Below are 24,785 nucleotides of genomic sequence, written 5' to 3' on the forward strand. Positions count from 1 at the left end.
ATTCAATTATAAAACACACGTCAATATGTAAGAGTCATATACTAGTGAAATCTTATTAGAAGTAATTATATAATTAAGTGTTAATTGCACATGTAAATAAATATTTTCAATGTATATAATATTAATAATAATAATAATAATATAATATAATATATACTAATTTACTCATGACATTTTTAAAATATAACAAGTGTCGAAAATATTTAATTATTAGTATTTTACTTTATGTAGGTATATTTTAAATTTAGGAGCAAATATGGTAATACAGTATCTAGGAGCAAATTTAAATTTCAAAAGGCACACACACTACCTTTTAAGTGCTACATTTCTGAGTCATATATTTTGGACTTCAATCTAAAAAAAACACCCCATATTTATTAGGGTTCTTTGCGTGATCACCTCCAGGCTTGTTTTAGCTTATTAGCTCAATCAGTATCGATATACTATGTTCCACATAGTTTAACCACTAGATAAATCTAAATCCATCTTTACTTCTCTAATTTAGCTTGAAACAAGGACGTTGATCAAATTTAGGTTTGATTTGAAGTCAACTTGCTTTTGCTATTAATTGTATATGCTTCAAGCTTCTATGCTTGAAAATTAATTTCAAAGCACGATTGAACAAACCGCAATTCGATCAAGCGAAACTTGATCCCTACTTGCAGCATCAATGGAACCTCAACGAACAAACCGCTGCATCTAGCAGCAGCAGCAGCGCCGCCGCCGCCGGCGCTCTCTTGCCGTAGAAAGTGCGGCGAGATTACCATCCCTTACCCCTTCGGCATTGGAACCGGCTGCTACAGAAAAGGATTCGATCTATTTTGCGACGACACGTCCAACCCGCCGAGGCTTTTACTTGCGGATCTGGCCCTCCAGTTGGGTGAAGGCATCGACATATCTCTGACCAAGGGCGAGGTGCATGTGTACTTAGAAGCACGCCGCGGCTGCTGCAACAAAACAACGGACGGCTACGAGGGCTACTCTAGTGAAGTGCTGCTTATGACGTCGCCTTACCTCTTCTCCACGCGCAACAAGTTTACCACGGTCGGCTGCCCGACTAATGGCTACTTCATCGACATCTCAGGCAGCTACGCCACCGGATGCGTCTCCAGCTGCAAACCAAATGTTTCATATAGCTCTTGCACCGGCGTCGGCTGCTGCCAGAGCTCTATCTCGATGGGAGTCGACTATTACTTTCCTACGGTGGAGTATTTTAGGCCACAGAAGAACTCTTTTAACTTCGCCAATATCAATTACGTTAACGATTCCACCAACTGTTCTTACGGGTTCCTCGTGGATGAGGATTGGTTCCATTTTAATACCTCGTATCTGTCGATGACCCAAGTTTTTAACGTCCCCGTGGTGCTCGATTGGGCAATCAGGACGCCGGCCAGCTGCAACGCCGCAGACTGCAATGCCGTGAGGCGTAATATGACGGCCTGCGCTTGTCGCAGCACTAATAGCCGTTGCTTCGATACACGTAACGGCGCAGGGTATATCTGCAATTGTTCAAAGGGATATCAGGGCAACCCGTATCTCGATGATGGATGCAAAGGTTCAAACTCCTCTCCTCATATTCTTCCATGCTTGAGAAGCTATTAGATACTATATACTCTAACTGGACGATGTTACTGCGTGCTTTATGTTTGTTGTTTTGCTCCACAGATATCGATGAGTGCGACCCTAAAAAGCAGAACCCGTGCTATGGCGTTTGCACTAATATACCAGGGAGTTACATCTGTACCTGCCCTCCAGGAACTGACGGAGATGCTACTACTAAGAATGGTTGCCGCCCGAAGGACAAATTTACATTAGCTCTAAAAGTGGTAACAGGTAATCATTCTGTACCATTTATTTGTGTGCAAAGAAAAAATGACAATAAAGAGCCATTTTTCTCATCATCTACCATTAGCAAACCGACTATTATGTAAATAACACCAAAAGTTTGATTCTCCAATCGGCAAGTTGGGTAGTTCATCCGGCAGGTGGAAGCGTCGGCATTTTTTTGGCATTGTTTATCTGTTTCTGGGTATATCTGGGGCTGCAAAAGAGAAAGCTCATCAGAACAAAACAGAGGTTCTTTGAACAGAACGGAGGACTTCTATTACAGCAAAAGATGCGTTCCTTTCGAGGTGCTACGTTCAAGATTTATACCGAAGAAGATCTCGAGAAGGCGACGAACAATTTTGACCCGGCGCGAGTACTCGGACGTGGAGGTCATGGCATTGTTTACAAAGGAATTTTGGAGGATAAGACAATAGTAGCCATCAAGAAATCCAAGTTAATGGATGAAAACCTGTCCATGGAATTTGCGACAGAGATGCTCATTCTTTCTCAGATCAATCACAAGAATGTAGTGAAGCTTTTGGGTTGCTGCTTGGAGGTTAAAGCCCCTATGCTAGTTTATGAGTTCGTTTCTAATGGTACTCTCTACCACTACATCCATCAAAAAGGCCATGAGTCCATTATACTTTTGGGCACACGACTCAGAATTGCAGCAGAGTCCGCAGGAGCACTTGCCTATATGCACTCCTCGGCTTCCCCTCCTATCCTTCATGGAGATGTGAAGTCTGCTAACATTCTATTACATGACTACTTCACCGCGAAAGTTTCTGATTTCGGAACCTCAAAACTTGCTCCGAATGAAGAGTTTGAGTTTGCTACATTAGTGCAAGGAACTTGTGGTTATTTGGATCCTGAAAACTTGTTAACATGTCAACTAACCGACAAAAGTGATGTGTATAGCTTCGGCGTCGTTCTGCTAGAGCTGTTCACAAGGAAGAAAGCACTTTGTTTTGATGGACCAGAGGAAGATCGAAGTCTTGCAGCATATTTCGTTACAGCTTTGAAACAGGGCCGATTTCTCGATGTCTTGGACGATCAAGTAAAGGATGAAGCTAGAATAGAGATTTTAGAAGAGATTGCAGATCTCATTATGCAATGTCTGAGTATGAGAGCAGATGAGAGACCTATAATGAAGGAAATTGCTGAAAAACTGGAGAGTCTAAGGAAACTACATCAGCATCCATGGGATCAAGATCACAATCCCGAGGAGATGAAGAACTTTTACTTGGTGAAGGGTAATACATCAATGCCAAAAGGAAAGAAGAAAAAAAAAACAGTGGTTGTTTAAACATCATTTTATGTTTGATCTGTGATCTAGAAGATGGAAAAGAGAGAAATAATTTTGGTTTCTATCCATCAACCAAATAAACTTTATATCCTACAAATGCTACACTAAGGGCAAAGAATTTATCAATCATGTATTGTCGAGGTTTTATTTGTTTACAAGATCATTTCTTTCTTGCAAACATATCGTCTTCTCCAGTTCTTATGCAGTAACATCTTGTGCGTTCATTAGCATTATAGATTATGTATCGTACATCACTTTCAATAGCATATTTTAAGTATTAATTAGATGATAGCAAACAGGAATGAGGATATGATTTTCTAACAATTTGTAACGGCTATTTATCATGTCACACAGAAGACAAATGAAGCTTAACTAGGACGGTTGTGTTTATCACTGCACTAAAGAGCTATTAGTCACTGTTGATATTAGTTGATCCTAAAAGGCAAACAAATAATTCCAATATTTGGCATTCTATAAAACACCTTTGCTTCAAACTTCCCGTGGAAAAGTTCGTTGAGGTAAATGTAGGAATTTTTACATAATTGGCAATTTAAACATTTCAAATATCATAGTTGCCATCGAAATCATTAAGATCTTTCAAAAATGTGATTATGTTAGTTAAATCACACTCAATTTCCACAGCGAACATGATGAGGAACACATTCTTGCCAAACTCCAAGAACTCCATGGAGCCCTCAAGGCTCCAAGCTTTTGCCATTACGGACCTAAGGCCCACCATGGAAAGATTTATTAGAAATTAACTTTACCCACTAGGCACAAGCTTGGGTTCCTCGTGGGGACAATATGCTCATTTTTTTATATGTATGACATCCTCCATGGCAGGGCCTTTGAGGAGAAAGAGATTTGATGGCCAACTAGAGAGGAGAAAGGAGAGGAGAAGCGAAGGAGATTACCAGGAAAGAGAAAGATGACTCTCACTGTGAAAGGGAGAAAGCCGGAGAGCTGGGCTCTCGAGAGGAAGGTGATAGAGAAGCACTGCAGCTTTCCTATCTTTAGATAACAAAATATATATTTTCTCTCTCCAAGTGGAATGATAATGCTTTAAAAAATTAATCAAACGGAAGAATAATGAAAAATGCTTTAATTCCTTAAAGATACTACTAAAACAAGTTAATCTACTAAAACAAGTTTTCCTATTCTTACTTCTTTCAGCTGTTGTTGTAACCTGTGACAATTTCGTTACCTAAATGAAATTATAACTGGGTCCTTCCACATTTGTGCAAGAGAAAGACATTGTAAATTATGACTTAAATGCACACTGCATCAGTTTTGCACATTCGAAATAGCGGTGTCATACAAAATATATGATTCCTGGCAAAAGTTGATGTTGTGTTGGTTCATTTTACGAAATAGCACCTCAAAACAAAACATAGTCGGGCATCGACAATCTCGAAAGTAATCAACATCCATATCTTAGCAAAGCACAAAGTGAAAGCAGGACTGCTAATGCCGACCACCATTAAGTTGTTCCTGTTAGGCTGCATGAAGCCTCGTGCTCTAACAGTAGCCTGCAGATAAAGGTGCACTTCCAGGTACCAGATGTATGAATTCGAATTCAGACAAATATTCGGAAATGCTGCATTCCTCAACCATGAGAAATTGCGAGATAATTTCCTTCTCAGCCAGCAAAAACTGGAGTCTTACTTGTGAACAAGAAACAGTCGTGATGACTGCAATGCACAGATCCAAACCATGGACTACATTTTTGATTTCTTGGCCATCTTCTCAACATCTAACTCGACCGCCAACACATATGAATCTTGACTCATAGCCAGACAACTGGTTGCACAAGAAAATGAACTGTCAGCTCTCGCAAGGAAGTACCTAAGATAATGATGACAATTGAGCTGAACAGGATACAATATATTCGCACCTGTTCTCAACTGGACCATGATCAATAGCTGATTGGAGAGCATATATTACCCTGCCAAGAATGTCAGTCATAGGAACAGGTCCAAATAAGCGACTGTCCCTAGTTTCCTGCCCCCAAAATAGCATGAAAGTAAGACTAGCCCATTTAGATCAACCGATACTAGAAATTGGCCATGAAAACCAGGTGCCATGAGGAGAGCACAAGACCAAAATGAATGCTAAGCAAAGCCATAATAGTACTTGTTTGGACTATTATATAGCCATAAGAGCACAAGACCAAATGAAGGAAAAGAGTATATAGCCTGCCACAAATAGTGGGGAGTGAAAGGTTGGGTTACTTTTGTTGATATATCTGTGACTTGATACTGAATTTCTTATATCATTTATTCCCTAATAAATGAAACATATACCTTTTTCTTCAAAGATCCATTGTCTGATAGCACCCAACACTGATCCTTCTCTAAGATAAATGGCTCATCCTTTTCATCATTAGAAACCATCTCACAGCCTTCTATGGCAGCCAATCTTCTAATAATATAATCATCAGAGCTTTCAGGGTCTTTTAACAAGACAACATCTCCAACAAAGACTTGCCTATTTGAAGAAAAGGAAATACATAAACAGATGGCTCTATGTATAAGAGCATGACAAAGGACACAACAATACCTGCAGGTACTTAGGGTACAAGGCAGAATAACATGATAAGATCCAAACTAAGATAAACAATTCTGACAACTAGACATCTTTAAATTTTGCTGAGTTTCCAATAAAAGCTTCCAAAATTACCATCTACATGATCGGAAATTTTTTCATAATCTATTGCGATCAAGTTATGAAGCTAAACTTATTGAGTTTTATCCATGTCGGGATAAATCAGCATACGTATCCTAGCAGCCTATAATTACGAGGTCATTAGGTAGATTAAATTAGATGGGAATATAATTAAATATTTTGACTTTAGTATTGGGAAAATGGATCAATCCTTCATTCAGATGTCAAATGGAATGACCCAGGAATTTGAATCGATCTACAATTTGATGTGATCTTCTTGGGGGCCTCTGTCTGCGTGTCTGCGATCGTCTGAATACATGCTCATGCCATGTTTCCACTGTAAGAAACCAAACATATCACATGGATAAACCTACTTACCCTATAGTTCAAATGAATTGTTCAGCAGATTGACATAGTTAGAGCCTTAAGGAAGAACATAAGCACCTAAGTCCCCGCAAAAGGCATTAATGTTCTATTAATAGGTGAGCATTAAGGTTTACTCTGCATGCGTTTCTCAAGGCAAATAGCCTTAATAGGCACCAGACAATGATCTTATGGACATCACAGGAACTCCTAGTGGTCACTCCATGCTACTTTGAAGTCCCTATGTATTTATGTCAGAAGACCATTTCTTAAACTGAAGTTCTCATCATTCTTCTTTTCACTCTGCATGAGGAATTTATGTGATTGTACCATCATAGTTTCATATTGACAAAGTATCAGCAAGGCACAAAAATGCCTTGCTGATTGGGGAATCCAGCATACATGGAATTTTACTTTTCTAGGATTACTAAATCACATTGGAGAATGACTATCATATTCTCACAAGTCTGTAGTCCCATTGGCCTCCTCAATTTTCAAGACATGCATGATGGATTAATGATGCTAGGGAGTATCCACCAGACATCAACTTCAGCTGTCAAACAGACCATAACAGAATAACACAAAAGAAAGCATAAAAGTAAACTTACTTCCTGCCAAAAAGAAATGAACGAGTGTTAGGCCTTATTAATTATCAAATACATTCCTGATTCTTTTATGTAATGTAGTTTGTCTTCGGCTTCCTCTTCTAGATCTTCAGAAGTCATACATTTAGTAAAGCTAGCATAAGATAGTTACTAGTCAGATTCAGTTTTTTGAAAGGCTACAAAGAAAGACAGAAATTTTGCAATACAGTTATCTTACGTTTCATACATGAGAATAATAGGTGGAACTGTCATATCCTGTGACTAACAAGAATTTTAACACCACAAGAAGCACAAAATTGGATAAATCAACATCAGTTAACGATACTTTAATGACTGCTCATCTTATAAAGATTGGGAAGTACTTGAAATATAAAGAAGAACTACGATAAGGATTTTAATTTTCTAAAAGCATGCAATGCAGGATAAACAATGCCTTACTAAAGTAGCTCCTTGGTGAAAGAACAAAGTGAAAAGAGAAAGATAAATAGATAACCATAACAAGCCTCAAAAATATGCCGAAGGAAGAAATAATAAAAGGTCAGGGCTCCGGAGCAAATACATGGGAGTTGGAAGAGGCAGTTTTCTGACAAGAAGAGTTCCGCAATTTCCAGCTATCGTCGGAGACATTTCCTCTCCTTTGGCCCAGATCATGAAAGTTAGCTTGTCTGGAAAGTTTTTGCAAGCATCCCTCAACACCCTCGCATTGATTTGACCAACATCATACTTCTGCATTTCGAGAAAAGAAACAAAATAAATAGAAATAGATTCTACATCATGTAGAAGATTTATCTCAACATACAAAATCACGAGTCACCAACTACACAAGTTAATGCAAAGGAGAAGATTACATTATCTGAATATACTCCTGACATTCACAGAAAGTCCCGAAACATGAGGTGCATACCAATACTAATACTACTCGCACAAAGATAGCAAAAGTAAGTTACATCCAGGATAATCACAGACCCACAATTACTTAAAGTGGTGCTTAGGCCGTGTAACATTGGGTTGATGCACCCCAAAAAGGAAATCTAAATCAGAGAGAGAGAGAGAGAGAGAGAGAGTTTACATTATCCCATACAAGTATAGAAATTATACACTGCGGCCTAGGCTTCGCTAACAAAGAGGACATCTAACTATTAAAGTCAATAAACAAATATTACAACCTGATAGGAATAAAAAAACAAGGAGAATAAGACAGACTAAACTAAAACTAATAATTATAAAGATCTAGAAGACTGAGAATAAGCAAACCTAAGAGCAAACCAAAATATCTTCTACAAAATATAGAAACGAGATAGAAACGAAGCCCATGAGAGTCATGCAACTGATAGGTAAAAATCTTCGCTTCCTACTCTCCAAAGTGAGTAGTGACTAGTGAGATTCCAGAAAAGCAATAGCTAAACACCTTCACAAGAAACCCACAAGGGTTCGTAAGCGTGGACCAAGGTAGCTAATTTAAACAAAAATTAGGAATCGAAACTTGATATCTATTCATATGAATTCAAAGGAAACGCCATCCAAATTAATAATTCACAAGGTCAGAAAAGGCTACCGATAAGAACAAGAGCCATATCACCTATCAAATTGATATGCGAGAAGGGTTTACCTTCCAGCTTAGGTAGAGGGAGTGCTCAAATTTGATAGCGGAGTAACGAACGAACGTCGAAAGCCAACCCATTTGCGATTCCTCTTCCCAACTCCAGCTCTTCTCCTCGAAGGTTTAAATCCCCAGCCCTACCATGTTATCTATTTTGGGCTACAAATACTTCGATATTAATCGACCATTGTCCAATGGCCATTGCCGCAGAGAGCCAGTGTTGCAGTCGGGTCGAATACGGGTCGGATCCAAGCAAGTTGTGCACTCGAAATCCTCTACGATTCGGCATTATTTGTGACTCAGTGCCGATTTCCCCTTTGGTTGTTTATATGGATCAGCTAATAGTCGTTAATAAAGGACCGTATACTTTCCAGATTTATCTAACTAAGGTCATAAATGAGGCTCCCCAATCAGCGCGTGGGATTTGAACCCAGTTAAACAGATATCTTTAATAAAATAATATTAAAATACAATGTATTAGGAACTCGGAGACGTTACGTGAGAAGCTTCCAATGTTTGAGAGTGCGTTGAAATCTTCCGATCCAAGGTATCACGTTGTCGTAATCTCAGTCAACAAATCCAACCCAAAGTCAGAAAGGTAGTGGGCAATATTATACGCGCTTTATCCAATCTGATCCCTAGAAAATATAGACAAAGTTGACTAAATCTACTCCTCCCCATGGTGTCTCTCACAGCATTCCTCCCTAAATCTATCGAAGGACTGAGATGAAGCAGAAGATAGCGTAGGAAACATGGCAGCTAAGCCGGCTCTTCTTCTGCTGCTGTTACTGATAATGCTGCAGCTAGCGGCGGCGGCAGCAGCAGCAGCACCACCGCCGCCACCATCACCGTCACCGTCACTCTCCTGCCGTACAAAGTGCGGCGAGATCACCATCCCTTACCCGTTCGGCATCGGAACCGGCTGCTACAGAGAAGGATTCGGCTTAATCTGCAACGACACATACACCCCGCCGAGGCTTTCGATCCTTAATTTCGAGTACGAGGTCATCGACATATCTCTGGCCAGAGGCGAGGTTCGAGTGTACTTGGAAGCCAGCCGCGCCTGCTACAACAAAACCGGCTATCGTCAAGGCGGGAATCATTACATGTCACTGGGTGGTGGTGACCCCTACCTCTTCTCGACGCGCAACAAGTTTACCGCGGTCGGATGCCCGAATCATGGCTACTTCGTCGACGGGCCGGGATACTATGTCAGCGGATGCGTGTCCATCTGCAGACCATCAACGTCTTCTTTGGATGTTTCGTGCACTGGAGTCGGCTGCTGCCAGAGCTCGATCCCCGCGGGGTTGAATTTTTATGAGCCTTACTTGTTGGGTATGCCAAATGGTAGCAATGGGGGAGACTACATCTTCCAGGCCAATTCCACCCCCTGCAGTTATGGGTTCCTCGTTGATGAGGACTGGTTCCGTTTTAACACCTCGTATCTCTCGATGACCCAAGATTTCAGCGTCCCCGTGGTGCTCGATTGGGCAATCAGGACGCCGGCTAACTGCAGCGCTGCGAAGCGTAACGCAACGACCTACGCTTGCCGCAGCGCTGATAGCCTTTGCAGCGAAACACAAAATGGCCCAGGGTATAGCTGCAATTGTACGACGGGTTATCGAGGCAACCCTTATCTTATTGGTGGATGCAAAGGTTTTACCATTCTTCTCATGTTCTACCTTGCTTTGGACCTATTAGATAGTCTTCTAACCGGTTGATGTTGTGCGTGCATTATGTTTGTTGTTTTGCCTCACAGATATCGATGAGTGCAAGCTTAAAGACAAGTATCCTTGCTACGGGGTTTGCACAAATATACTAGGGAGTTATAATTGTACCTGCCCTCTGGGAACTGATGGAGATGCTACTACTAAGAATGGTTGCCGCAAGAAGGACAAATTCACATTGGCGCTAAAAGTGGTTACTGGTAATTCTTTTTCAAATCCTTTATTTGTATGTCAGCAAGCATCTCAATCAACATAATTTCATTTTTCCCAAGTGAATGGAGTTTGCACCACTCTGGTGCAACAGTTATTTATGGGACTTCATAAATAGATGAAAAGAGGGTCCTTGGATGCCCTTACGTACAGCATTGAATGAGCTTCATTTTAACCTTATCAAATATGAAAGCAATGACAAGATCTAATTGAACTGAAACCTACCCTGATTTTTCTTTGCTGTGATCAATCTCTCGGTAAGTTCATTCAAGGTTCCTTCTCCAATTGGTAAGTTTGTTATTGTGCATTTGCAGGAGGAAGCATCGGCATCTTCTTGGCGGCGTTTATGTGCTTTTGGGCATATCTGGGGATGCAAAAGAGAAAGCTCATTAGGATAAAACAGAAATTTTTTGAACAAAATGGAGGACTACTGTTGAGCCAAAGGATGAATTCATTTAAAGCTGAATTCAAGATATACACGAAAGAAGATCTGGAGAAAGCGACCAACAATTTTGACAAGGAGAGAATACTTGGACGTGGAGGTCATGGCATTGTTTACAAAGGAATCCTGGAGGATAAAACGATTGTAGCAATTAAGAGATCCAAGTTAATGGATGACAACCAAAGTACCGAGTTTGCGACAGAGATGCTCATCCTTTCTCAGATTAATCATAGGAATGTGGTGAAGCTCTTAGGTTGTTGTCTGGAGGTTGAAGTTCCCATGTTAGTTTACGAATTCATATCTAATGGTACTCTCTACCACTACATCCATGAAAAAGGTAATGAGTCCATTATTCTTTTCGACACACGACTCCGAATTGCAGCAGAATCTGCAGGGGCACTTGCCTATATGCACTCCTCAGCTTCTACTCCTATCCTTCATGGAGATGTGAAATCTGCTAACATTCTATTAGATGACAACTTCACTGCAAAAGTTTCTGATTTTGGAGCTTCAAAACTTGCTCCCAATGATGAGTTCCAATTTGCTACATTAGTGCAAGGAACCTGTGGTTATTTGGATCCCGAGTATTTAATAACATGTCAGCTAACCGACAAAAGTGATGTTTATAGCTTTGGAATTGTTCTACTAGAGCTTTTCACAAGGAAGAAAGCACTTATTTTTGATGGACCAGAGGAAGACAGAAGTCTTGCCTCATGTTTTGTTATGGCTATGAAAGAGGGTCGATACCACGAGATTTTGGACAATCAAGTAAAGGATGAAGCTAGAATAGAGATTCTTGAAGAGATTGCAGAGCTCGTTATGCAATGTTTGAGCATGAGCGGAGACGAGAGGCCTAAAATGAAGGAAGTTGCTGAAAAATTGGAGAGTCTAAGAAGATTACAGCAGCAGCATCCGTGGACGCAAGAGCATTATCCGGACGAGATGGAGAACTTACTCGGTGAATCAAGACAAGTTCATGCCAAAATCACAAATGGGTATTAAAATCCGTATCATCAACTTTGTGTGCTCTTAGAGTTAAAGGAGGTAACACTACTACGAGCAGAAGATTTGTTAGTGTTGTTACTTCAAGATGTGTTTCAAGTCTTCTCCACCACACAAATTTTTCCATCTCCAGCCATATATATGTAATTGTTCATTGATCTATTGTGTCCTTGTTCTTAATATACTAGACTGGATAATATATGTCACTTTCTACTGGAGACTTTTTAAGTTTTAACTAGATGATAGCAAGTAGCAATGAAGATAACTATTACCTCTACCTGAAGTAAATCCAATACTTCAAGAATCTGCTATAAGGTACTGTATGATGTTAGTTGCCTAAAATTGGGATCAAATTCATAACCCTTATGATTAATAGAAGAACAAGTTGAAAAGAAATACTTAAAATCACTAACAGACTGATACTGAAGAATAGAAATAAGAAGCTCCCCAAATTAAAAGTCACACTCTTACACATTCCAGCAATTCTCTTAAAACTACTGATCAATGTTAGAAAAGGAACGAAAGCAGAGATGATGAGCAAAAGCACCAGGCCCCTATCACCAAATATCAGATTAAGTTTGATTCTAAACAGGCAAAAAAACTTAGAAATCAAAGAAAACAAGATTAAAGAAAGAGTGAGAATCACAGAGGGCGGAGAGGAGTAGATCAAATTTATAAACGCCGTAGAGAAAACCACAGATATGCATAACTAATGTTTGTTATTTTGCCTCACAGATATCAATGAGTGCGAGCATTAAGACAAGCATCACTGCTACGGGGTTTGCAGTAATCTACCAGGGAGTTGCAACTGTACCTGCCATCCAGGGACTGATGGAGAAAGCTCATCAGAACAAAACAGAGGTTCTTTGAACGGAATGGAGGACTGCTATTGCAACAAAAGATGAGTTCCTTTAGAGGTGCTACATTCAAGATATATACGAACGAAAGAAGATCTAGAGAAGGCGACAAACAATTGTCACACGGAGGGAGTTCTCGGACGTGGAGGTCTCATGGAGATGCTCATCCTTTCTCAAATCAATCACAGAAATGTAGTGAAGTTCTTGGGTTGCTGCTTGGAGGCTGAAGTTCCCATGTTAATTTATGAGTTTGTTTCTAATAATACTCCACTAAATCCATGAAAAAGTTTCTCTAGTCTGCTATTCTTATTGACTCGTCTCAAATGCACTTATGGCTACTCCAGTGGACACATGCATCATATCTAATTTTAAACAAAACTAATATGAAATTTTTTTGTTTATCTCTTTTAATATCTCTTTGTATTTCCCCTAACTCAGAAGATCTAGACAATTAGGGAAAATGTGATAGCTAGAATCGAATTGCATAACATAATATCTAGTGTTGAAAGATTTTACATTAGCCCCTTAATTATTATTTTAGGACCTTAGAAAGGTTTAAAGATAGCGTTCTTCAATAGCTTAAAAGTTCTAAATTTAATCGTGTCAACTCATCTATTTTTAGAATATAAATTTATCTTATTTCAAGTCCACTTTTTTGTAATTGGTGATTTAGGCAAGTTAGGTGAGATCCTTGTTGACATGGAGGTGCATTCGATAGGCAAAAAAGCAGGACAAGTGAGGTCCATAGCTCCTCCTTTTATAGTTCTCCTTAGCTTTGCTCCCTTCTTTCTTCCATGACAGAGCTCTTTATTTATCATCTTTTCCATGAGAACCACATCATTGAAACACATAACCTTATTTTTAAGCCTTTTATTTGCTATAAGCTAGCAATATCTTAGCTAGCCAAAGTGTCAATTGTCATATTTAACAAGTTGACCGTGTCAATATTTATGTAGTTTATTATGTTTAATATTACTCCGCGGTGGTATCAATTTGTATAATATGTATCCTTCTTGTTCCATGAATCTTCTCTGGCTTAAAGTCTTCCATATAAGACTTATTGTTCTTGGATCTGTCTTAGTTATTCTTTCTTATCGTTTGGTCGTCAATAATGCAACAGTTGCCCAATCTCACCACACCTGAAATATAAATGCCATAATCTCATGTACCGATGTGGGCGTAGGTTCACACCTCCTTTATAGCTCGGTCATTCTCAGTTTTATCTTACTTTTTTTATATATATCTTTACCAGTATGTTTCTTGTTGACGATTGAAGATTTTTCTCCTGCTATTGGATCGCTAGGGAGCAGCAGATTGATCTTTGATCTTTTTGCATCTATACATCTAAAACAGTTCTTTTTGAAGTATGCTATGTTAAGTACTAGGATTTAAATATCTTGTTTTCCTTTGTTTGAAGTTCCCAAGTTAGTTTACGAGTTTGTTCATAATGGTACTCTCTACCACCACATCCGTCAGAATAGTGACGACTCCATTATCCTTTTCAGCACACGGCTGAGAATGGCAGCGGAATCCTCAGGGGCACTTGCCTATATGCACTGCTAACATTCTATTAGATGACAAATTCACTGCAAAAGTTTCTGATTTTGGGTCTTCAAAACTTGCTCCCAGTGATGAGTTTGAGTTTGCTTCATTAGTGCAAGGAACCTGTGGTTACTTGGATCCTGAATACTTACTAACGTGTCAACTAACCGATAAAAGTGATGCGTATATATAGCTTCAGCGTCGTTCTGACAAGGAAGAAAGCACTTTATTTCGATGGACCAGAGGAAGACCGAAGTCTTGGAGCATATGAAGGAAGGCCGATATCTAGAGATCTTGGACAACCAAGTAAAGGATATAGAGATTCGTGAAGAGATTGCAGCTCATTATGCAATGCCTGAGCATGAGTGGAGACGAGAGGCCTACAATGAAGGAAGTTGCTGAAAAATTGGAGTCCCTAAGAAAATTACACCAGCATCCATGGGGTCAAGAGCACAATCCAGACGAGATGGAAAGCTTACTTGGTGAATCGTAAGATGTCCATGCCAAGAAAACTAATCGGTATTAAAAACATCGAGTTTGTATGGTCAAGAAGAGGGAAGGATAAGACTTTCTATTTCAAGGTCGTTAATAGTCCATTGTCTACATAGGATATCTCCACTTTTATATGGTTAGTTGTTCATTGATGTTCTTTGTGCTTCTGTAACGTATTGTAAGGAAGCTGTTTGACCTCGCTTTCAACAGGTGTTTTGAAATTTTAACTTGATGAACGGAAGTTGTTGCTAAACTGGAGAGTCTAAAGAAAACTACATCAGAAATGGAGAGCTTACTTGGTGAACTGCAATATAAACTTTAAGAATCATCTACGTTTGATCTTCTGATCTGAGCCAGACTAGACTGGTTGTAGCACTGCCAGGGGGCCGGCAGCCTCACGCGTACCCTCGCCAGGCTGAAGGGATATGCTCAGGACCTCGACGCCAACCCCAGAAAGGAAGGGCTTTATGTCGCTATGGTTTGTGCGGTCGCAGGTGATCCCAAAGCCGTCTTGGGAACAGCCAGGGCCGATGCCGGACGGATAGGGGATGGTGACGTTACCGCAGGTCGACGGGCTGCGTTTGCTGATGTTATGTCATCAGTGTTAGCAAAGGTAGCAGGAAGAGCATCATTCTTCTTTCTTTGATCGTAAATTACGTGTTAAAGGAGTGTAGAGATTAATTACTGGAAGCAAACTCAGGATTGTTGATCTTAAATCGTCGGAAGAGAAGCAAGGGACGTCTAAACATTTATTGACCAAGAATGGTACGTTTTCAGACTCTACAGAAATTTTAGATTAACACGATAAGCAAACCTCTTGGTCATTTGATAGCAGCTCATTACTGCACTAATGTCGACTTATATCGTAAAGACCACGTAAAAGGGTATTTATTTTTTAGGAGTTGTTCTCCGTCGATGTCTGAAAAGGAAAGCTCTACTTACCGGTGGTCAAGTTTTCTTATTTCGAGGATTGGTCTCAATGTCGGCAGCGGAGAAAGAGTCCATTTTTGACGAGAAAGTGTAATTAATTGTTCGATCCCTTGACTTAGTCGCTACAGGGCGTCATTGTTTCAGTAACTTAAAAAAAAACTTTTTGTTTCAGAGTAGTAGGTATAATGCATTAGTCGTCAACGTCCTTTAGAATCTTCATAAATGTTCTTGTTCGTTAGGGACATGAGTGATCTAACTGACTTGGACAGGGTAATGTGACAGTTTGTATTGTTTTCCTTCAGACATAATAAATAAGACCTCACGAGGTAAGTTAATATGCTTCAGACATAATAAATTAAAGTTGGTGGCAGGGTTGGCTGCCAGCCAAACCCAACATTTAATTAAAAAAATAATAATTAAGTGGTAATTAAAATCAGTTTCTGCCGATCTCTCAAAATGGGCTTTGGCGACGCTTTCTAGTGGAGATCCGGCACAGTGATCGATCTGGGAGGTTTTGAATTCAGGTTTGTCGGAGGATAGGAAGGGATCCACGTATGTCGGTAGTGAAAAAGTCTTAAAAAGGGTGCCACTTATTCTCACACTAGGCGGGGCTCCAAAAGCGACCAAGGTTTCTAGTGGTATACCCCAAAATTTAGAGAGATCAACATTTTGGGAAGAGGTGGAGAGCAATAAGCTATTGTATAGAGAGATCTTGCTAGGATTTAAGAATGAAACAAAGATAATTTCCCATCTAGGGTTTCTCAACGGTGACAAATAGGGGTGGCAAATTTTACCTCGATATGATAACCCGACTCTTAATCAGATTTGGGTTTAGTATAATCGAGTTTGAGTCATAAATGTGTCAACCTGTCTAACCCGTTTCATAATCGGGTCGTGTTCGGGTTTATATAGGTGACCTATTTAAGTATATGGGTTGGGTCGGATCGGGTCAACCCGCCAAACCGCTAACCCGCAACCCATATATATATAAGGTAAAGTCTAAAACCTAAATCACCCTCTCATTCTCTCCACTCTCCACCCTCTAGCCGCAGCCGCCTCATCTCACCAAAAAGGGAAAAACATTTCGCCGTGCCTCCTCTCTCTCCTCTCTCTCTCTCCGACAGCCCTCTGCCGCCTGTCACGAGCCACCCTTTTCGCTGGAGCACCCGTTGCGACGGCCCATGATCTCGGCGAAGACGAATACGAGATCGCCACCGTGACCGAGGTAGATGCAGTGGTCACAGTAGGTGGTGATGATGGTGTCAGATAACAGATTTAGTGATAGTGGCCTCTGAGCCGACTTCAACGGCCTCCTGGCTGTCGTAGTCGTGGTAGAAGCCATGGATGAGCTTCCCCTTGTATAGGGAGTCGGCGGCGATCTCCATGCGACGCATGGTGGACATGGTTTGGAAGGAGAGGAGCTCGGAGGAGGTCGTGTCGACGGAGCAAGAGGGCAGATTGATCTGATTGTCGGTGAAGGGGACACTCATCTCAGTTGTTAGGGTTTCGTCGTCGAAAACGAAGGAGATGCTACGAGGAGTGACGGAGAGGAAGCGGATGGAGGAGGTGGGAGAGGAAGCGGATGGAGGAGATGGAAGAAGAAGAGAGGCGACAGAGGAATGCCATGGCCGTAGTCTCCTGAAAAATGTGAAGGCGGAGGAGGAAGAAGAGCAAGTATTTTATTATTATTATTATTATTTTAATTTAGGAAGAAGAGCCGGTAGAGGAAATGGATTAATACTTTGGTGGGAATGTGACACATGTTTGGCCTGAGGAAATGAACATATATGGATTTGGATTGTAATTTTAATTATGTATGAGTTTTGAGTGGTAATAAGCTATTTTGTATGTATAATACACTATAAATCAGAAAATATTAAATTTTATATAAGATTTATGTTAAACGAGTTAAACGGGTCGTGTTAACATGTCAAGTTAGCACGACTTGTTTAAATATATGGGTTAGATGGGTCGTATTAGCGTATTGTGTTAACCCAACCCATTTATTAAACGAGTTAGGCGAGTCGGATCGTATTACCCGTTTATTAATTAGATCGTGTTCGTGTTTACCAAATGCAACACGTTTACTAATCGAGTCGCGTTCATGTCAAGCTAAAGTTGACCTGACCCGAATTTGACCCGACCCAAACCCGCTTAAGCCGATCCAATTGCCACCCCTAATGACAAAAGAGCGGCAATTGTTTGAGCGTTTTTGTGTAATGGACATGACCACTAGGCGACAAGCTATCATGACAGTGTCCTATGTTACAAATGCGGCAACTTTGGTCATAGGGCAAAGTTTTACCAGAGAAAGAAAGAGTGGTTCCGATAGGCGATGGATCACGAATCTTCTATGGTGATGCTTCGGGCATCAAAGTAAATGAGACAAAATGAATTCAAACTAAAGTTAAGTATGGTTGTTGCGATCAAAAGTGGATGGATATTAGCGAACAATCTAGAATTTGTTATGGACGCTATGTGGTCCAGGGGACATATTTAGAGAGCTAGAGCAATATTGGGAGAAGAAATATCTGGTTGATTTTTTTTCAACACAAAGAATGAAAGAGATTCATCATCTGGGGGACATCGATGTAGGTGCAGCCATTGTGATTCTCAACGTGGCGAAAAGAGTCAAAGATGATTGTCATGTGAGAACCTATCTGGATTTGTATATCAGATATTCCTCTTTAATATTGGAATTACATATATTTTCTAAAAATAATAGAATCCTTTGGTTTCTCAACTAAGGTGGATGAGAGAACCTTAAAGAATATTAACCTCAAATATGCTAGGTTACGGGTTATGGTAAAAGATACAAGTGAAATTCCTATGAAAATTATGGTGTTGATTAAAGGTATGATGTTTGAGATTCACTGTAAAGTAAAAGGAAAAGTGAAATACGGATAGAAGGAAAATAATTACCACTGGATTATGAGAGGCTCGCTTATCAGTATGCCTATGAGTAGCAATAAGAATTGGAGGAGTTGGTGGGATAGAGCTGGGCCTAGTTTAGATAAGTGCCTTGCGGGTTAAGGAAAAGAGAAGATGGGAGGGACTTCAGATATTTGTCCAAATGTCAAGAAAAATATCCTAGGTCACATGAAGACGAGTTTACATCTTCACATGGGAAAATAGAAGAAAAGGTACCTGATAATGAAGGACAAGTTAAAGTGGAATCAGGATTGGGAAGTGAGAATAAATCAGTAAATTCACCAGAGTTGGAGCGTGAAGAAGTTAATAATAAGATACTAGAATAGAGGAGCAAGAAAGATAGCACAATGGTGATTCTAAAAAAAATATGGAAAGGAAAAAATATTCTAATAGGCAAAAGAACTTTTAAAAAAATAGAGGCTGAGGCCTCTTTGCACCGGTAGAATATTGCAGAAGAGAAGCCGAGCAAATACTATCAGAAGATGAGAAACATGATTGATGATAGCATTTTTTGAAGAAGATATTCTATATATTAAGTCACTGCGAGACATCAAATCTAAACGAGCAAAGAAATATATAATAAAAATGACTAGTAAATTAAATCCAACCTCGGGCTCAGTATTCCTCGACTTGAGCTTGGCTCATTTGACTCAAAACTAATTTTAATCCATGCTTAAGCTAAAGCCGATTCAGTTAGGCTTAGCTTGTTTACACCCCTAAACTTAAGTAGAAAGCATAGTTGGACATACATATTGTAATTTAATTAATTAACTAATTATTCCATTAAAAGCTCCCATTATTATAAAATGATAGTAGTTTTGGAGGAAGGATTTACTGTAAGGTATCCTGGAAGTCCTCCCAGTCAACTAAAAGAAAATAGTTAGAGTTGGTGCGAATTAGACTTTGGAATCTACAAGCTGTTCGATCGTGCAAAGTAAACATATAATAAAGCAGCCCTACGTCTCAACTGTTAAGCTTCCTCTTAATCCTTTGTATTGAATCTCTCGCTCTCTCAATCTACAACTAATTTGTTACATGAAATGACCTTTATATCGTTGAGTCATTCCGCTAATATTTGAAGGAAAACGGGAAAAGCATTCCTCCAATAGACTAGTACGATGTTCTATACTTTATATGCTACTTCCTATTTACATCATTCTTTATTTCAAAAAAAAAAGAAAGAGAAATATTATATGTTTCATTATAATTTTGCTTATATGCATATATTGATATGATCCCGTTAGGATTTCAAGAGGGGCATCTTAAAGAGTTTGTATAAGTTTCTCTTGCTAGAGTCTCTAAATTTAGAGAATTTTATTCTTTATATATATAGTTGCAATCCAAACCATTTTAATTTTATTTATTTTCAATATTTTTAGTCCTGCAAGCTCCAGCTAAAGGATTAAGATGATGTAAAGATTCTTAATTAAATCTTAATTAATTAGAGCGCTTTTCTTCAAGACTTAAAAGTAATATATCTATGTCAAAATAAACAAACAAATACAATATTAAATTAAAATCTCTAAGGACTATTAGTTATTACTCTCACCATAGAAGAGGTACAGTTAATTTTGCCCTTTTCTTTACTACTAATCCATTTTGCTCTTTTTTTCTCTAATTTCTCCAGATGCTTAATTTCTTAGATAATCTAGCCATAAACTCGGAGAATACTAATACTTTTATCCTAAAATAGCAAATTTTAAATAAATTTTTTATTTTTTCAAGGACAAATTAGAAAACAATATAATATACATACATATAGTGCTAATACTTAAGAGTGGTTGAAAAATTAATAAACTATATATGATATAGTGTAAGCGTTTAGTTAGATAATGATTTGCGTATTTTTATATTTCCATATGTGAATTATGATAATGTAAGTTGATCAAGAAGATAGATACTGATGTGAAGAGGAAACGTAGTAAGTAATGGTCGATAATTTCCCATGTGGTCCTTTCTGTAGAGTTTTTGTATATGCGTAACGTACGTTAACTACTCTTCTCCTCCATTAATATAAGAACATTGATCGAGAGCTAGGTTTGCCGTCGCCTAATCGTCTTTAGTTATATTTATGGTAGCTAGCAATTAAAAGGATCTAGTAGCTAGTTATGTCGCCCCCGCGGCTGGCCCCGTTGCTTCTACTACTAGTACTACTACTGAGAACAGCCGCCGCGGCAGCGGCAGGCATGATGTTGCCCGGTTGCCCAGCGAGCTGCGGTAACGTTTCCATCCCATATCCGTTCGGCATCGGGCGCGGCTGTTCGAGGGACGGGTTCGAAGTCACCTGCGACGGTGCAAGAACTGCCCTTGCCGGGACCGACGTCGAGGTGCTGAGCTTTTCGCTGCAGGAAGCCGCGGCCCGCGTCCGGTTGCCAGTTGGCTGGGAGTGCTACAACCAATCTGGCGTCGAAGACAACTACTCCGCAGACCACAATTTCACCCGGAAAGGAGTGTACCGGCTCTCCAACTCACGCAACCTGTTCGTCGTCATCGGATGCAACTCTCTCGTTTGGTTCCAAATTAACTTAAACAGTGACAACAGGTCGGCGCCTTACGCCTATGACCACTACACCGGATGTCTATCCTACTGCAGCGACGAAAAGAGCGTCGTGGATGGGTCATGCGCCGGCGTCGGCTGCTGCCAAGTTGCAATACCGGCCGACGTTACCGATTACTCCGTTTATTTCTCAGGATATAGCCACTCCAGTGATCTCCTCGTCTTCAGCCCATGCAGCTACGCTTTTGCGGTAGACAAGGGCTCGTTCAGGTTCAGTCCATCAGATCTCACCATGGCCAGGAACTCATCAGTGCCTGTGTGGTTAGATTGGGCTGTTAGAGATTCTACATGCGCGGAGGCCAAGCAAGACCCGGCATCTTACTCTTGCCGTAGTGGGAACAGCCAGTGTTACGACTCGGTTAATGGTCCTGGCTACTTTTGTAATTGTTCACTGGGCTACCAAGGTAATCCCTACCTTGTTGATGGATGTACAGGTATATACAAACTGCCCAAAGTTTATAAACCCTCCAGTTCACACTATTACTTCCGTGGCTTTTATATATCTATATAGTAAAGCAAAGTGATAATTAATTGACGTGTTGTTTTCAAATGGATTAATGGCAGATATAGATGAATGCTTGTTATCGGATGAGTACCCCTGCCATGGGGTTTGCATTAACAAGCCAGGCTCTTATGATTGTAGATGCCCACGAGGCCAACATGGTTCACCTCGTGTAGAACCATGCAGTCCCAAATTATCCCTTGCCGCGAAGCTGGCAATCGGTAATTCTTCTTATCTCTTCTCTCTTTTACAATCTAACATTTATATCACTATTGTCGTTAATTAATTCGGGTTTGTTCTTTCTTCCTAATTTGTCAATAAAAACTTTTAGACTTTAGAGAGAGGGCATAATAGTTGGAGACATAATATATATATATATATATATATATATATATATATATATATATATATATATATGTTTCAAGCCAACGTGGCTGGGGTATCTCTTTAGCCCCGTCCACAAGTCAACTGAGTCATGCCGAAATAAAATAATTTAATCTATTACTACCACTAGTCCACGAGATAATATATTTTTTTTAATAAAGGACAAAATATGGAGGAGCAGCACGACTTACCTCTAAATTGATTTTGAAGTTAATTATATTATACATATATCATGTCATGAATAGCAAACTAAAAAGTAAAACAACTTTGAAAAGAAAAAGGAGAGGGAGGGAAATTGGAAAAAGGGGAGAATTCGAATACGAATAAGAATAATAAACAGATAGTAAATTTAAATATATGCTAAGCACAATTACAAATATAGATTGAATACATCCAGATTAATTCTTTGAATTTATAAGATCTTGTGATATAATTGCTAACATCCATATAACTCAGAAAGTATGTATAAAAATTAAATTAGAGATCTATATAAAAATAGTTTATATCATTATTTTTATAATATTTTAAACTAAATGATATACATTTTTTTAATATCTATATTCTCTGTCTACTACCTGAATACATATACGAATTTGAACATTAAGAGAGATAAAGACCAAACTTGGATATAAAATCGGATTGGATAGATTTGTTTTCACCCCTATCTATAAGACATCTACGGTGTCAATAAGCACATATCTAAATCCATATTTAGACAAAGTATTTATAAAATACACTATATGGACTTTCTTGCTGATAAATTAATCTAGACTTGCATGGAGCTAATTAAGTGATGGGCTGTTATATTTGCAGGGACATCCATCAGCACTTTCTGCATTGCCGTATTTGTCGCCGTTTTCCTTATAACAAGGCAACTAAGAGAAGAGTACGTCCTTATCAAGAAAAATGGTGGTTTGATACTATACGAACAAATGCTATCAAGGAATGTCGATACCATTAAGGTATTTACAAAGGAAGATATCGAAAGAATCACAGAGAACTACCGCCTAGAGCTTGGACGTGGAGGCCATGGCAGGGTTTACAAGGGACATCTGAATAATAACACAGCAGTAGCTGTAAAGAAGTCAATTGTGAATGGTGAGAACATTGACAATGGGATCGACCCAAAAGAAGAATTTGTGAACGAGATGATCATTATGTCTCAAATCAACCACAGAAACATAGTGAGGCTGTTGGGTTGTTGCATAGAGCTGGATGTCCCCGTGCTGGTCTATGAGTTTGTCTCCAATGGCACCCTCGCTGACTACCTCCATAACAGCTCTAGTCTGATCTCTTTAGATATTCGACTCAGGCTCGCGGTGGAATCCGCGGACGCAATTGCCTATTTGCATTCGTATGCCAATCCACCCATACTTCATGGCGACGTAAAGTCTGCAAACATACTACTAGATGACACGTACACGGCAAAAGTATCCGACTTTGGAACATCAAAGCTATTCTCAGTCAATGTAACTCAATTAATTGCTGACTGTGTGCAAGGGACTAGGGGTTATCTTGACCCCGAAATCTTGCTAAGCCAACGTATAACTGAGAAAAGCGATGTCTACAGCTTTGGAGTTGTTCTTCTGGAGCTTATCACTAGGAAGAAAGCAATTTACATCAATGGATCTGGGGAGAGCACAAGCCTTGCACAAATTTTCACTTCGGCAATGAGCAGCAATAGGCTTAGAGACATGGTGGATGATGAAATTGCCAAGGAAGAAGACATGAACTACTTAGAAGATGTTGCTCAGCTTGCAGTGCAGTGTCTGAGACCGACCAGAGCAGAGAGACCCAAGATGAAAGAAGTGGCAGATCGTCTAAAGAAGTGTCGAGAATCGTGGCAGCTGGAACTACAGCAGAGGAGGAGGCAGTTCAGAGAAGGCAGTGTTGCTGCTGACAATTCAGGGGAGGCAGTCTTGCTGCATCACTGACTCTTCTATATAGAACTATTCTTCTTCTTCTTCTTCTTCTTAATTTCTTTTGATGTTTTCTTCTCTCTTTTTTTTTCTCAGTGAATAAAGGGATTTCCCAATGTTCGATCCTTCCTAGACAAGCTATATATGCTAGCTTGCCTAATTGTTGTGACAATCGTATATGTTACTACTGTCCACTTTTAATTGGCAAATATATTGCTCAAGGCATAGGCCCAAAATATACCCACTTGATGACTCGAACAAACGAGTCATTAAAGATAATATTAACCGTCGCTAGATTTGACTTCATTGGTGTTTGAGGAGAGAATCTAGTACGTACAACATACTTTGATTTCCAAAGGTAAAACGATATCTTTTGCCATGGTTATCTAAACCCAGCTTAATCTAATGGACCTACTTTCAAGAAGATATCAAATTAAAGTATAACTATAGCCCGACTTAAATCCTGAAGGAAAGAGATAAAGGGGGGAAGGGAAAAATGATCCTTTTTCATACACAGAGGGTTGGATATCTCAGTCGGTTGAATTGGTTTCGAGAGATGAATGATAAAATTTTAATTATACCCTTAACACTCTTGAAAGGCTAGATTTTTGGTTGAGTGTATGAGTTGTGCATTATTTATTCCCAATTTTAGGTAACTCATATCCAATTGAACCATTGGTTATAGCAGCAGATTCTTAAAGAAGTAGTAGGTTTATGTGATCAACTCTCGTCTCTGTCAAAGTATAAAGTGGAACGCTGAATATTGGAATATTTCTATCCCTTACTTTGAGAATCAGCTAATATCAACAGTGACTAGTTGGAACAACATTCATAACCCTCTTAGTTAAACTTCATTTTGTCTACTAGTTGACATAAAATATATAGCTCTTGCATTTGACTTCATTGTTGTTTGAGGAATAATAAG

The 24,785-nt window shown here is 39.5% G+C and overlaps 4 protein-coding genes and 1 pseudogene across 7 annotated transcripts; 4 read left to right on the forward strand and 1 right to left on the reverse strand.

The window, feature by feature from the left end:
- Positions 1-605: 605 nt before the first annotated feature.
- On the forward strand, positions 606-3,286 carry LOC140789671 (putative wall-associated receptor kinase-like 16). Of its 2 annotated transcripts, none has more exons than XM_073139455.1 (3): positions 606-1,555; positions 1,666-1,833; positions 1,974-3,286. In XM_073139455.1, exons 1-3 carry the CDS (start codon positions 1,000-1,002, stop codon positions 3,131-3,133), a joined length of 1,884 nt encoding a protein of 627 aa, XP_072995556.1. In that variant the 5' UTR covers positions 606-999; the 3' UTR covers positions 3,134-3,286. The 2 variants fall into 2 exon arrangements, with proteins under 2 accessions (XP_072995556.1, XP_072995557.1); XM_073139456.1 differs by having other exon boundaries at positions 1,986-3,286.
- Positions 3,287-4,394: 1,108 nt separating this feature from the next.
- Positions 4,395-8,553, reverse strand: LOC140789673 (mitochondrial ATP-independent inner membrane protease subunit 2-like). Of its 2 annotated transcripts, none has more exons than XR_012109232.1 (5): positions 8,375-8,536; positions 7,325-7,491; positions 5,437-5,620; positions 5,028-5,328; positions 4,395-4,933 (listed from the first exon to the last, which is right to left on the reverse strand). XR_012109232.1 is itself a non-coding variant. In XM_073139457.1 (5 exons), exons 1-5 carry the CDS (start codon positions 8,444-8,446, stop codon positions 4,852-4,854), a joined length of 612 nt encoding a protein of 203 aa, XP_072995558.1. In that variant the 5' UTR covers positions 8,447-8,553; the 3' UTR covers positions 4,395-4,851. The 2 variants fall into 2 exon arrangements, 1 of the variants encoding a protein (XP_072995558.1); XM_073139457.1 differs by having other exon boundaries at positions 5,028-5,134; positions 8,375-8,553.
- A 456-nt stretch (positions 8,554-9,009) lies between these two features.
- Positions 9,010-12,720, forward strand: LOC140789674 (wall-associated receptor kinase 3-like). Of its 2 annotated transcripts, none has more exons than XM_073139458.1 (4): positions 9,010-10,021; positions 10,125-10,292; positions 10,617-11,739; positions 12,482-12,720. In XM_073139458.1, the coding sequence occupies exons 1-4, from the start codon at positions 9,118-9,120 to the stop codon at positions 12,489-12,491; spliced, it is 2,205 nt and encodes a 734-aa protein (XP_072995559.1). In that variant the 5' UTR covers positions 9,010-9,117; the 3' UTR covers positions 12,492-12,720. The 2 variants fall into 2 exon arrangements, with proteins under 2 accessions (XP_072995559.1, XP_072995560.1); XM_073139459.1 differs by having other exon boundaries at positions 9,011-10,021; positions 10,617-11,788.
- A 582-nt stretch (positions 12,721-13,302) lies between these two features.
- Positions 13,303-15,359, forward strand: LOC140788438 (wall-associated receptor kinase 5-like; annotated as a pseudogene).
- A 5,247-nt stretch (positions 15,360-20,606) lies between these two features.
- Positions 20,607-23,976, forward strand: LOC140788439 (wall-associated receptor kinase 2-like). The gene is made up of 3 exons (XM_073137685.1): positions 20,607-21,489; positions 21,620-21,778; positions 22,755-23,976. Exons 1-3 carry the CDS (start codon positions 20,607-20,609, stop codon positions 23,873-23,875), a joined length of 2,163 nt encoding a protein of 720 aa, XP_072993786.1. The 3' UTR covers positions 23,876-23,976.
- Positions 23,977-24,785: the final 809 nt, after the last annotated feature.

The sequence above is a fragment of the Typha latifolia genome, chromosome 5 (genome assembly GCF_019914945.1).
Source record: "Typha latifolia isolate L0001 chromosome 5, TyphaL0001v2, whole genome shotgun sequence".
NCBI classification, from domain to species: domain Eukaryota; kingdom Viridiplantae; phylum Streptophyta; class Magnoliopsida; order Poales; family Typhaceae; genus Typha; species Typha latifolia.